Raw genomic sequence first — 14,834 nt, 5'->3', positions numbered from 1 at the left:
ATGACTCACTGTTAGCCAGCCTGCTCAGGACTCGGCGAGCCCGCTAGAGGTGTTAGCTTTCGGTGTTCCATACAATCCTCTTAGATTGACAGGAGATGGCGGTGTTGAGAGATGAAGTCCAGCACCCAAGGTGCTGGGCATTGAGAGCTAACCCTCTCCCCACGTGTGCCCCTGAAATGCCAGCATTTCCAGCCCCCCCCCCCACACACACACACACTTCACAGGATGGGCGTAAAACATGAAACGTCAGATTCAGCTTTCAGCTCTCTGACTTCTTTGTGCATCATATTCACAAACACAACTCCTCAAACTATAACGGAAAAAAACAAGTGAATAATTCTCTAACAACAAAGGCTGCTGCTGAGAAGCTCGAAGATGCCCTTCCACTTTCTGGCGTTCTTCTGCCAATGCTCTGTTCTGCGCTATGTGCACTCTCCCATCCTGGGGTCAGGGGAGGCCTGTCTATCAGCACGTGGCATCTCACGAGAGACTGTACTTTGGCAAGACGAGGATGCCTGGCGTGTCACAGTGATGCCTTGTCATTCCCACTGCACCACCCAGGCCAAAGATGTCACTTGCCATGCCTCAGGCAGCCTCTTGCCTCCCTGCTCTGGCCCCCTTCAAGGACCTGCCTCCTCTTCCCCTTCATTTGCCTTCTCCTCCTCCTCATCCTCACCCTTATCTTCCTCCTCTCCCTCCTCCTCCTCCCCTGCTTCCCCTTTCTCGCCCTCCATGTACCTGAATTCCACCTGCATATCTTCCAGCTGTGACCGTGGCTCCCTACTGCCTCCACCTGGCAAAGCACAAACTTCTCACCTGGACAAGCGAGGCCTTGCTTGACTGCCGATGGCATGCCTACCTCATCTCTCTAGGCCAAACAACACCCCTATCAATCCAGCCCTGCCCTTCTCCTCCTGCTGGGTTTTGTTCATGTTTTTTTCCACCCCAGAGATGCCACCCTGCCCCGACCCCCAATTTTCACAGATCAAAAATCCCACCCCCAAGTTGGCCTGGAGGACTATTAGGAGGGAAGGGTGGGGCACCCACAAACTCTTTTAACAAAGCAGGGAATCCACAAACACATGAAAGCTGGGGGGGGGGGCGGGGGGAGCAGTGAAGGCGAAGAGGCATTACTTACAGGCACAGGGGGAACTCGAGGAACTGAACACACAGCCCTTCCTGGAATCACGTGGGTCTTGTTTTCAAAGGCCACCTCCCACCTCCACCCCCACCCCCAGCCAATTTCTTCTAAGTAAACTTATTACCATCTTTAAACACAGAGCAGGGAGGCAGCGGATCATAGAGATTGTCACCAAGAAAAGACATAGCAGTGGAGTCTATTTTTTCCAGAAACACGGGTGCCTGCCAGAAGAAACAGTGACAGGAGCTAAGGGTGTCTGAGTGGGAGAGGGTGGTGAGCAGATGCTCTTGTCATCTTAACGACTTCCTGCTCCGGGGTTTAACCGGGCGATGTATGATGCTCGTGCTCATTATAGTCAGTGTGGTTCTTCCATCGTCCCGCGGCGGCAGTCACTGATGTCACTGCGCAGTGACGGAGCCAAGTGACGGCTTCTCCCGAATTGCAAACGTTCACGATAGAGTTGTCTGGAGCCGCATCTAATACTTAATAGATGTAAGAATGTGTAATAAGCTCGCACGCCACCCAAAGGTTGTTTGAAGCAAGTCTTTTCCCCCAACTTGAGGTTTGCTGATGAAATACAGGATTCCTGTTCCAGTTGGTTTCAGAGAAACGATGGTATTTCTAGGGTACACAGGTCCCATGCACAGTGCGGGCATCTGTACTTTTATTCACCAAACCTGACAACTTGCCGTATCAAGGAAAAAGAAGGCCGTTTTCCTCACCCAGGTCTCAAGGCCCAGCGTGACTTCTCCAAGCTTCCCTCGATCCTCTCTCTCCCTTTGCTGAATCATAGTTTGCTCAGCCCCGGCACCCCCCCCCCCCCCCCCTGTCTCAGTACATGGCGGCCACAGGAGGGACGGCACCAGGAGCTCCCAGGAGTCCTCCTGCACCCACAGGAGCGGCAGAGGGCCCACTGGCAGCTCCTCCCGGCACTGGCCATGAGCACAGTGCCTCCGCCCGGCGAGGGCTCCCTGTGTTCGCTAAAAGTAAAGTTGCAGCCTGAGTCCCAGCGAGGCCAGCCTTGCGCCTGCGCGGTGGGAACCAGGGAGCACTGGACCATGCGCCGAAAATAAACGCCAGCACGTGCTTGAGTTTGAGTCGGGGTTTGAACTGCTAAATGGCAGACTGTGCCTGCGGTTATGGCGGGAGGGGTGTGGGTCTCTGAAGGCTCCCCCCCCCCCCCCCCCCCCCGTCAGCCTTTGTTCAGTTTATAATTTCAGGGCATGGACTCCATCCCAAGTAGCACTGGGTGCGGGGTGCAGTGGGGTGCACAAGGCAGACCAGGTCCCTCCCTGCCTGCCTTCCTGCCCTTTACATGGTGAGGCGGGCGAGGGTCGGGGGTGGGGGCAGATGACAAACAGAGGAGCAGCCAGGATCCCATGAGACAGGGTGGAGTTAATCAGGATGAGGGGTGGGTAAGGGGAGGAGGCGGAAGGAGGTGGGTGTTTGGGGGAGGCCTCAGAGGAAGTGGCAAGGCAGGAAGGAACCCAGAGACCCAGGCAAAGGGCAGGGCACGTGCAGAGACCCTGTAGAGGGTCTGGGCTGTGCGGTGCACATGTGCACAGGCTGGGAGCCAGTGGGAGAATGGCCTTGGCTTTCTGGGGATTCCTGAAGGTGAAGAGCAGCCAGTGCCAGCAGGGTGGAGCCACTGCGGCTGACTTCCTTCTGTCTTGGGTGGGTCCCTCTGGCACCTGCCTCAGCTCCTGCCCCTCTGAGACCTGGCAGCCATGCTGAGGCACCAGCCAAAGCTGCCCCCTGACTGTGATTCCAAGCTCAGCTTACCCCCTGGGGCTCAGAGCACCCACCCCACAGGCTGTAAATTGGCTGAAAAACAGATCACCTCACCTCTTGCTCCCCATGGCCTTGCCCAACCATCCCAGCCCTGCCTGCACCTCCCAAGGGGCAGCCTGCTTCACAGGCTCCGATAATGAGTCACGGACCCTACAGGGTTAATGACAGGGTTTCATGTTGGGGATGTAAAAAGCCGAAGCTTCATAGACCTTGAGTCATGTGTGTTCAGAAGCCATGCCTCCATGAATACACTATTGACTGTGCATATAAATTATATGTAGGTATGTTTCCATACAGACGTTTTAGTTATATAGAAGTTTCTGGTTTAACTTTTTAAGTCTCCTCTAATTTCCAAGGCCCGAACCCTAATTTCAAAGAGATAGCAAAGTAATGAGTTAGCTATTTCAGATCATCAAACCTCAGTTTCCTCACCCTTTCAACAGTGATGTGAATAGTACACACCCCCAAAGAAACACAGACAGAACATTCAGCAGAGGGCTTGGCACACAGAATGCACAAATCACATTTTCTCATATATTAGGGAAACCTTGGAAAAGTCACTCATTCATTCAATACATACTTCTTGTGCACCCACTATGTGCCAAGGTATAGGCAAGGCAGAGGGACCACAGAGGGAAACAAGGCCGAGTCGCTGCCTGCCTAGGGCGTGTGTGGCAGACTTAGGCTGCTAAAAGAACATCAGCTAGCCCTGTGTCTGGCACAGGGAGACTGAACTTCCTGTCCCCTGGTGTGTTGGGCCCATGTGACCAGCTCTGGCCAATGAGTTGGGGATGGAACTGACACATGTCACTTCCAGTCAGGAACACAATTCCCAGGGCAGAATCTCCCTTTCTTGTCCCTGCCAAGATGACAGGAGAGGAAAACTTTGGACACTCAGGCTCCCGAGTGATTTTGATGAGCAGAGCCCCCTCTGAGCTGGGGTTGGCTCTAGATTAAATCACCGAGACATCTCTCATTGCCATATTTTCACCAAAACAAAAGAAAAAAATAAACAAATGGGACTACATCAAACTAAATAGCTTCTGCACAGCAGAAGAACGATCAATAAAATGAAAAGGGAACCCACTGTATGGGGGAAAATATTTGCCAATGATACATCTGATAAGGGGTTAATTTTCAAAATATATAAAGAACTTATACAGCCCAGCCAGTGTGGCTCAGTGGTTGAGTGTCCACCTATGAACCAGGAGACCCCAGGTTTGATTCCCAGTCAGGGCACATGCCCGGGTTATGGGCTTGATCTCCAGTACAGAGTGTGCAGGAGGCAGCTGATCAATGATTCTCTCTTATCATTGATGTTTCTATCTCTCTCCCCCTCTCCCTTACTCTCTGAAATATATATATATATACACATATATATATTTACACTAATAAAAGACAAACATGAAAATTGACTGTACCTTCACTATGCCTTAAGCCATGCCCACAAGCCAATCAGAGTGGCTTTATGCAAATTAACCCAACCAAGATGGCGGCCGGCAGCGACAGAGCTGGAGCAAGCAGGAGTCTTGATTGCCTCAATGATGGAGGAAGCCAAGCTTCCTGGCTCTGAGCTCCACTCAAAGCAACAAAGTTTTAATTATAGAAGGTAAATAGCCGAAACCGGTTTGGCTCAGTGGATAGAGCGTCGGCCTGTGGACTGAAAGGTCCCAGGTTCGATTCCGGTCAAGGGCATGTACCTGGGTTGCGGGCACATCCCCAATAGGAGATGTGCAGGAGTCAGCTGATTGATGTTTCTCTCTCATCAATGTTTCTAACTCTCTCTATCTCTCTCCCTTCCTCTCTGTAAAAAATCAATAATACATATATATATATATATATATATATATATATATATATATATATAAAAGAAGGTAAATAAACCCCAGATACCTGCTTTCAGCCAGCCGTGGCCATGGAGCTGGAGCAAGCAGGAGCCTTGGGTTGCCCCTGGTTGGGTTCCCTCCTGCTCACCCTGGCCAGCTCTGAGCTCCTCTCAAGGCTACAAAGTTTCAATTATAGAAGGTAAACAAATCCCAGAATAAAAAAAGAAAAAGAAAAAAAGGAGAGGCTGGGAGCTTCCATTGCCAGGGGGGCTTGGCCATCCTGAAAACAGCCCTCAGCCCCTTACCCAGGCTGGCAGGCACCCCAGTGGGGACCCCCACCCTGAAGGGGGTGTGACCAGCTGCAAACAGCCATCAGCCCTTCACCCAGGCTGGCCAGGCACCCCAGCAGGCCCCCACCTTGATCCAGGACACCCTTCAGGGCAAACCAGCCGGCCCCCACCCGTGCATCAGGCCTCTATCCTATATAACAAAAGGGTAATATGCAAACTGACCCTAACAGCAGAATGACTGGGAATGACTGGTCACTATGACACACACTGACCACCAGGGGACAGACGCTCAATGCAGGAGCTGCCCCTGGTGGTCAATGCGCTCCCACAGGGGGAGCTCTGCTCAGCCACAAGCCAGGCTGATGGCTGCCAGTACAGTGGTGGTGGTGGGAGCCTCTCCTGCCTCCTCAGCAGTGCTAAGGATGTTCAACTGAAGCTTAGGCTTGCTCCCCGCTGGCAAATGGACATCCCTCGAGGGCTCCTGGGCTGCCAGAGGGATGTCTGATTGCCCAATCCCCTGGGGAGCGGGCCTAAGCCAGCAGGTGGTCATCCCCCGAGGGGTCCCAGACTGCGAGAGGGCACAGGCCAGGCTGAGGGACCCCTCCCCCCACCGAGTGCACAAATTTTTGTGCACCAGGCCTCTAAAACACACACACACACACACACACACACACACACACACACACACACAGTGGGGCCTTGACTTATGAGTTTAATTCGTTCCGCAATGGAGCTCATAACTCAAATTACTCGTATGTCAAATCAAAAAGTGAACGAGTGAGACACGTGATGCTGGGCTGATGTTGTGGCATTCACTGTACGTTCGCTGCGCCAACTAGCAGCGGGGTATCTGAAGCTGGCTCATAACCCGAATTTTAGCTCACAACTCAAAGCAAAAAATCAGCCGAGAGACTGCTCTATCTCGAAAAAACTCAGTAGTTGGGACAGTTGTAAGGCAAGGCCCCACTGTATATATATAATTTAAAGAACTTATACAACTCAATACCAGGAAGACAGACAACCCAATTAAAACATGAGCAAAGCCCTAGCTGGTTTGGCTCAGTGGATAGATCATCGGTCTGTGGACTGAAGGGTCCTGGGTTCAATTCTGGCCAAGGGCACATGCCTGAGTTGCAGGCTCAATCCCCAGTAGATGCATGCAGGAGGCAGCCAATCAATGATTCTCTCTCATCATTGATGTTTCTATCTCTCTCCTTCTCTCTTCCTCTCTGAAATCAATAAAAATATATTCAAAACAAAACAAAACAAAAAAATGAGCAAAGACCTGAATAAAAAATGCTCAATGTCACTAATTATCAAAGAAATGCAAATTAAAACCTTAATGAGATATCACCTCACACCAGCCAGAATGGCTACCAACAAACAAATGCTGGAGAGGATGCGGAGAAAAGGGAACCCCAGTGAACTGTTGGTGTGAATGCAGACTGGTGCAGCCACTGTGGAAAACAGTATGAAGTTTCCTCAAAAAATTAAAAATGAAGCTGTCTTTTGACCCATCAAGCTCGCTTTTGGAAACATATCCTAAGAATCCCGAAACACCAACCAGAAAGAATCTATGCACCCCTATGTTCATAGCAGCATTATTTATAATAGCTAAGATCTGGAAACAGCCCAAGTGCCCATCAGTAGATGAGTGGATAAAAAAGCTGTGGTACATTCACACAATGGAATACTAACTATGAGGCTGTAAAAAAGAAGGAATTCTTACCTTTTGCAATAGCATGGACCTGGAGATTATTATGCTAAGTGAAATAAGCCAATCAGAGAAAGACAAATACCATATGATCTCACTGATATGTGGAATCTGATGAACAAAATAAACTGATGACCGAAATAGGACCAGAGACATGGATACATGGTACAGCCTGACATATGTCAAAAGGGAGTTAGGTGGGGAGTACTGGATGAAAGAAGGTGAAGAGATTAACCAAGAAACACGTGTACATAGCCCATGGACAGACAACACCATGGTGAGGTCCAGAGGGAAGGGAAGGCAGGATCTGGGTGGAGGTGGGCAAGGAGGGGGGAAATGGGGGACATCTGTAATAATGTCAACAATAAAAAGGAAATATAATTAAAACGATGACGTCACTGAGACTGGGGGTGTTTGTTACTATGCATACACCAGCCTTAACTGACTGATACACCATGTAAGCAAATCAATTACATAGCAATATGGATAAAGGCAACTCTATAGGACTTGTATGAAATGGGCAGCACAGAGAAGCATGTCATGAACTCTCTTTAAGAAGAAACATGCATATCTTTAATATTCTCTTTTGAAAACATCTACAGCAGTCTTGGATTTCTTGCATCTTTGACTGTATCAATTGTGGCAATGCTTAAATTATAAGATAGATAAGCTTTTAAGAAAATCAGCTTCTTTTTTTCTTTAACAACTACAACTTAATGTGATAAATTCCATGGCTGTTTTTCAGAAACTTCCAGAGCACAAGGAGAGGGGATACGGAGGCCAAGTTGGGTCCCCACATCAGGGTTTGCAACTCCTTCCGTAGAAAGATGTCTGCTTTGTGTCACATCCCTTTTTAAATTTTCAGAACAGAAAAGGTATTTTCCCCCCATTTTTTTTTTTAGTTTTGAAAAATTTTAAACTTACAGAAAAATTGCAAGAAGAGTACCCAATGAATACCCACAATTCAGCAACTGTTCTCATTTTACTATATTTCAGATACTCCTCTCGCCTCCTCCCTCAATCCCCCTACCCCCTCCCCCTTTGGCTGAATCTTTTAAAAGTGGCAGAGATGATGATTATCAGTGCTAAATATTTTGACATGTACTTTTTAAAAACAAGAACATGTTCTTACTTGACCACATAATTATCCCACGCAAGAATTTTAACCTTGATACAAAATAATTATCTAATATGCACTCCATTTTCAAATTTCCCCAGGTACTCTCAAACCTATCCTTTCTTAATTTTTTAAATAAAAAAAAACAAAAACAAAAACAAACGTAGACGCTGCCGCAGACACGTTTAAAAATCTCCCTCAAGTTAAATCCAATGCCACATACACATCAAGTACACACATTTTCCCAATGAATTCCCTGAAACTCATGCAGGGCAGGAAGACAGCTGCCCTGGGAAGACATGGAGGAGCAATTTGTTCAGCAACCCTGGAACTTATAAAGGAAAAGAGAAAGAAGTAAAAAGAAAAGGAAAAAGAAAGAAAGAAAGAAAGAAAGAAAGAAAGAAAGAAAGAAAGAAAGAAGAAGAAAGAGAGAGAGAGAGGGGAGGAGGGAGGGAGGGAGGGAGGGAGGGAGGGAGGGAGGGAGGAAGGAAGAAGAAAAAAAGAAAGAAAGAAAGAAAGAAAGAAAGAAAGAAAGGAAGAAAGAAAGAGACTTAGTCACCTAAGAGGCATGGATTTTATTTGCTTAAAACAAGAGAGAATCTCCCTAGAGAGGATTTCATGCTCTCCTAGCAGTTTCAAAGACATTTCTGTTTTCCAACAGATGGTGTTCTTGACACATTGCAAAGCTATGGCAAATGTTTTGTGTTATTTGTGTGTGTGTTTTTTTAACTATGCACCGCACACAGTTTATTTACTTGTGATTTTGAAGGCTTTACTCCTGTCATGCAATGCTAAGTTGCTTCCATAAGGTGTCAGCACCTTCATTGTAACCAGAGCATCTGATTTTTTTCTTTTCTTTTAAGAGTAGTTTTCCCGTTGGCCTCAAGGGGGTGCCAACACTCCAGGTCACCCGAGCCGGCCCAGGTGCAGGAGCTGGTGGCTCTCAGGAGAGAATGCAATGGGGTGGTAGTGACGGTGGTGGTGGTGGGTGTCGGGGTGACTTGATTATCTTTTGCCTTTATCATCGCTTATTATTCTAGAAGGACACAGGGCCCTCTGGGACCGGATTCTGCTTTCAGCTCATTGACAACGAGGTCAAGAAAGGAAGAAATCAGCAAGAAATGAGCAGCCCCCAATCCAAAATACCCGAGCCGGTTAAAGAAAGATCGGAAATATGGTTTTTGCAAAGTCCAGGTGTGTGGAAGGTGCTGTTTTAATAACCTGAACAAACATTTCTCCCGGAGTCCTACTGAGCAGAGAAGAAACCTAATTCCAGGGGCAAAGGAAAATGTCTCCCTCACCTTTTCTGTCTTGATTATAAGGATTTCTTTCCTCCAACTCCCACCTTTTTTTTTTCTTTTTTTTTGAGGGGGAGTACTAATTTTGGCAACTCAACTTAGTTCTTTTCAGATGACATTGGTTTAAACCTGAACACGCTTGTAAATGCAAACTTCTGCAGAAACTGATATTTTTGAATTTATTTTCCATGGTCCTTAGCTATTTTGGGTTTTTGCCTATTCTGTGATAAAGCTTTTTTAAAAAGCACCTCGTAAAAACAGAGTAAATAATATTTCTCCAGGAAGCCTACAGACCGAGGAGTGTTTCTTGATCAATAGTTAGCATTTCCAGTAAAATTGTGAGCAGCCTGTCACGCGCTCCCTGAGAAGGGCACTTTTCGCCAGAGTATTTTTTTTTAAAAGATGGATGTGGACGTTGTAGAGGTATTAAAAAATAATAAAGTCGTAGTGGGAATCGAGGGGTTGGGGTGAGAGAACTCTCAAACCACTCACCTGTGAGCTGAGGTCTGGGAAGCTTTATTTTACTTCGTTGGAAAAAAAAATCAAATTAGAAAAAGAACTCAGAGCAGCCATAAAAAAAAATAGTGTTTCAGAAGTAGACTATTTGGGGTAATAGGAACCTGTTTTGTACTTTCTCTTTGATTCTGAATTTTTTCACGAGATATCATTTGTCGATAATGCACACACATGCATTTTCTTTTGTCCTTTTATTGAAAATGAATGCGATGTCCCCCATGCCTTCTACTCACCTCCCAAAAGCTAAGTGTGACGGTCGGTTCTCACCCCTTTCCTGGGAACCTAATGAGAGTTAGGAGGGAAAAGGAAACCCGAAACAAACGTTTTATCTGGTCTTCTTCCCCACCCAACCGGATGGACAACTTCCAGAAGAATTCTGACCAGCATTTAGCCCTTCTGGTGGGGCTCCCGCCCCTTCAGGGGAAGCGGGCACAGGGGGGTCCGACGACTTGAGGTGTTGAAGGGATAAATACTCAATCCACAAATAAACAAACCTTCCGGGATTCCTAGAGAGAAGAAGAAAACTTGGAAGGGCGAGGACCCCTCCGCTCCAAGTCCTGGCCCCGCATAAGAGCTTCTCTGCGGGCGTCTTAAACCGTTTCCATCGCTTACCGCGTCCCCCCACGGAGCCCCGTGCCCAAAACACCTATCCCACACCAACCCACCGAGCACCACCGAAATATAAAAAACCAGTTTGGAGAACCCCAAAGGGGCTTTGCCGATGGCGCGAAGAGGAACTGCGGCCGGGGTCGGCTCCAGGCGCAGGCAGGTGGGGAGCCCGCGCTGGGGACGCGCGTCGTGGGCGAAGTCCCCGCGGGAACCGCTGGGTTCTCTGCTGGGGCAGCCGGGCCGGGCTCTGCCCGCCGGGGACTCGCCGCTTTGTTCCCGGCGATCCGGACGCGTTGCAAAAGGGAATTTCTCTCCGGGAAAAGGGGGCCGCAGCGATGCTGGAGTTGTGGGCTGCAGGCGTCTACGCGGGAGGGGAAGGGGGAGCTGAGCGGAGCTATTTCGCCGTAGTCCCCAAATTCCACAAAACTGCTCACAATGACGCGGGTGAATTACCGAGTGCACGGCGAATTTACAGGATTAAAGGGCCAAGACATTGCTAATCCCCCCTACTCTTCCTTTCCCCTATAGACACTGCGGCCCACCTCCTCGGGTGGGGCAGGGGGCACTCCATTTCTGTAATTTGCCCCCCAAAACCTTCATAGGTTATTCCTGACGGCCCTGAACCTGGAAACTCCCTGTTGATTATTAATTATTGGCTTAAATAATAACACCCAGGCGAGGCCCCTTCCAGGCCAAGCCAGCACGTTTGCTTTGAATCCATTACACCTGGGCCTCGACAATTAGGAAATCTAATTATTCGCCTCATCACTCATTAATAAGAAAAATAGTCCCCGGGTCTTTGCTACTTAGAAGGTCTTGGGGAGAGAGAGATATTTGACTACATTAATCAATTCCCTTTTATTTTTCAAACTAACTTTTTTTTTTGCAAAGAAGCGTCATTTTTCCCCTCTGGGCACGTGGGCCCACTAACCAAAATTTGATAATAAAATAAAACTTAATAAGATATAACTCTTTTCTTGAAAAAAAAAAATCTTTTTCAAGTTGAGACTGAGCAGCATTCAAGTCTGGCTCAGCGCGGCTGGGTCTTAGAGCCGACGGGTTCTCCTCGCCCTGATTGGGTGCCAACTCCCCACAGCTGCGGAGTTATTGGTGCAAAGTTCCCGGAGGGGGCGTGGCCGGAGGAAAGTAAAAACTCGCTTTCAGCAAGAAGACTTTTGAAACTTTTCCCAATCCCTAAAAGGGACTTGACTTCTTTTTCCGGGCTCGGCAGGGCAGCCAGTCTGGACCCCGGCTCGCTGACCCCCAGGGCTACCGATTTGCGGGGAGGCTTGGAGAGCCGCCGTACCCCTCCCGGCCCAGACCAGGGGGCCAGCCTCGGTCCGCTGCGCGCGCGGCGTCTCCGCCGCGTCCCCAGCCGCCCGCCCGGGCTGCCACCCGCCGGGTCCCGAGAGCGAGCGAGCGAGCAGGGGCCGGCGCTGCGCTCGCCCGGGGCGCGCCCTCCAGGATGCTGATCCCTCCAGTCAGCTGAAGCGAGCGTCCCTTCTCCGTCCGAAGGCGGGAGCCGAGCGCCGGCGCCTCCTCCACCTCGTCCCCGAGGCTTCCCAGCACCCGGGGCTCCCCCCGCCGGCTCCCTTCCACTCTCGCTCGCTCACTCTCGCTCTCTCGCGCTCGCAGGGCCTTCCTCACGGTCCGTGCGAACAGGCGGTGGCGAACCGTCTCGGACGCAGCATGCAGGCGCGCTACTCCGTGTCCGACCCCAACGCCCTGGGAGTGGTGCCCTACTTGAGCGAGCAGAATTACTACCGAGCGGCGGGTAGCTACGGCGGCATGGCCAGCCCCATGGGCGTCTACTCGGGCCACCCGGAGCAGTACGGCGCGGGCATGGGCCGCTCCTACGCGCCCTACCACCACCACCAGCCCGCGGCGCCCAAGGACCTGGTGAAGCCGCCCTACAGCTACATCGCGCTCATAACCATGGCGATCCAGAACGCGCCTGAAAAGAAGATCACCCTCAACGGCATCTACCAGTTCATCATGGACCGCTTCCCCTTCTACCGGGAGAACAAGCAGGGCTGGCAGAACAGCATCCGCCACAACCTCTCGCTCAACGAGTGTTTCGTCAAGGTGCCCCGCGACGACAAGAAGCCCGGCAAGGGCAGCTACTGGACCCTGGACCCCGACTCCTACAACATGTTCGAGAACGGCAGCTTCCTGCGGCGCCGGCGGCGCTTCAAGAAGAAGGACGTGCCCAAGGAGAAGGAGGAGCGGGCCCACCTCAAGGAGCCGCCCCCCGCGGCGTCCAAGGGCGCCCCGGCCGGCCCCCCCTTAGCGGACGCCCCCAAGGAGGCCGAGAAGAAGGTGGTGATCAAGAGCGAGGCGGCGTCGCCGGCCCTGCCGGTCATCACCAAGGTGGAGACGCTGAGCCCCGAGAGCGCGCTGCAGGGCAGCCCGCGCAGCGCGGCCTCCACGCCCGCCGGCTCCCCCGACGGCTCGCTGCCCGAGCACCACTCGGGCGCGCCCAACGGGCTGCCGGGCTTCAGCGTGGAAAACATCATGACGCTGCGAACGTCGCCGCCGGGCGGCGAGCTGAGTCCGGCGGCCGGGCGTGCGGGCCTGGTCGTGCCGCCGCTGGCGCTGCCCTATGCCGCCGCGCCGCCCGCCGCGTACGGGCAGCCGTGCGCGCAGGGCCTGGAGGCGGGCGCGGCCGGGGGCTACCAGTGCAGCATGCGCGCCATGAGCCTGTACACGGGCGCCGAGCGACCCGCGCACATGTGCGTCCCGCCGGCGCTGGACGAGGCTCTCTCGGACCACCCGAGCGGCCCCACGTCGCCCCTGAGCGCCCTCAACCTCGCCGCGGGCCAGGAGGGCGCGCTGGCCGCCGCGGGACACCACCACCAGCACCACGGCCACCACCACCCGCAGGCGCCGCCGCCCCCGCCGGCTCCCCAGCCGCCGTCGGCGCCGCAGCCCACGGCCGCCGCGGCCCAGGCGGCCTCCTGGTATCTCAACCACAGCGGGGACCTCAACCACCTCCCCGGCCACACGTTTGCGGCCCAGCAGCAGACTTTTCCCAACGTCCGGGAGATGTTCAACTCCCACCGGCTGGGGATTGAGAACTCGACCCTCGGGGAGCCCCAAGTGAGCGGCAACGCGAGCTGTCAGCTGCCCTACAGATCCACGCCGTCCCTCTACCGCCACGCCGCCCCCTATTCCTACGACTGCACCAAATACTGACCCGCTCCGGCTTCGCCTCGCGGACGCGACCCCCTCCGACAGTTCAGCCCTGCAGAGAACCCAGACACCACCGCCAGCGTTTTCTCAGACCCGGGAGCAGAGCGCGCGCCAGCTCCGGCCCTCGGGGACGCTGCAGGTAACTTACACTCGCCGTCCTGTTTCTGAGATTCTTGAGAAGGCCCCCCGTGAAGGGACGTAGCCCAACGAAATGAATATTAAGACCCCCCTCCCCTACCAGGATGGCTGTGCTCTCTGCTCCACTCGGGGTTTCCAAAATTAAATTATGGACCAAATCCCATAGCGACCCAGTAATGACTTTCTGTAGAGACCTCCATAGGTTTATGGGGCTCTCTATAGATTTTTGTATGTGCTGTGTGTAATTTTAAATTTCTCTAACCGTGCTGTACAAATGTGTGGATTTGTAATCAGGCTATTTTGTTGTTGTTGTTGTTCAGAGCCATTAATATAATATTTAAAGTTGAGTTCACTGGATAATTTTCATCTTGCCCAACCATTTCTAACTGCCAAATCGAAAATCCATAGAAACCTATGTGGGGTTTCCCCCTTGTACAATTGTGAGACTTAATTCTTTTCCCAGTTGTAGGTCTTTTACAAAACAAGAACATAATTTATTTTTTGTTGCTGTTGGCTGAGAAAGAAGTCAAGTATCTGATACTTTTTATTTACAAAGTGTGATGGTTTTGTATAGTAGATTTCCCCTTGAGCATTCCTAAAAGAAAAGAAAAAAAAAAAACTTTAAAAAATTTAACGTCACCTGTGTTTGTCTTATGTGGTCTTACTTGTTGTACGTACCTTAAAATAAACCCATGTTGTTTTTCTGCCCCCAAAACAGTGTGTTTGTGTTCTCACATTTAAAACAAAGCCACGGTGGGTTTGCGAATCCACCTGTTTGGGTCATTTTTGTTACACAGGTGGGTAAGCGTGTAGACAGGCATATCTAGAGACGATCACAGAAGAAGGGGAGTAGGTCCCTATTGTCGTCTTCATGACAGAAAAAGGCTTTCTATTAATTCAGGATTTCAACCTGGTCGAGGCAATCCAGGGACGGTCTTGCTTAGCCGGACACGGCCAGAAGGACTGCTTGCTGGAATGTAATTTGCTGTCGTGCATTTTCCTAAATGCAGAAAAACAGGCCCATTGTCAAGACAAGCAGTGCCATTCCATCTGAATGCCCACCCCTCCCCAATTCAGCAGGGGAAGGAAACGTATTTTCTGTTAGCTAACGACAAACCAGGAGGAGCCCCGCGTGCCCTGGATTTCCTAAAATGCGGGCTTCCTTACCCACTCATGGTTTTTCCGGAGGAGAATTTGAACTG

At 51.0% G+C, this 14,834-nt stretch overlaps 1 protein-coding gene across 1 annotated transcript; it reads left to right on the top strand.

Moving 5' to 3' along the window:
• Nucleotides 1-11,502: 11,502 nt before the first annotated feature.
• On the top strand, nucleotides 11,503-14,372 carry FOXC2 (forkhead box C2). Its single transcript, XM_036346857.1, has one exon. It carries the CDS (start codon nucleotides 11,992-11,994, stop codon nucleotides 13,495-13,497), a length of 1,506 nt encoding a protein of 501 aa, XP_036202750.1. The 5' UTR covers nucleotides 11,503-11,991; the 3' UTR covers nucleotides 13,498-14,372.
• Nucleotides 14,373-14,834: the final 462 nt, after the last annotated feature.

The sequence above is a fragment of the Myotis myotis genome, unplaced genomic scaffold (assembly GCF_014108235.1).
Source record: "Myotis myotis isolate mMyoMyo1 unplaced genomic scaffold, mMyoMyo1.p scaffold_m19_p_19, whole genome shotgun sequence".
In the NCBI taxonomy this organism is placed as follows: Eukaryota; Metazoa; Chordata; class Mammalia; order Chiroptera; family Vespertilionidae; genus Myotis; species Myotis myotis.
The sequence above is the reverse complement of the archived record's forward strand: the minus strand, read 5'-3'. Positions and strand labels throughout refer to the sequence as shown.

Excerpts from the sequence above, each read along its gene's own strand:
- FOXC2 (XM_036346857.1), top strand. The coding sequence starts at position 11,992 with ATGCAGGCGCGCTACTCCGTGTCCGACCCCAACGCCCTGGGAGTGGTG.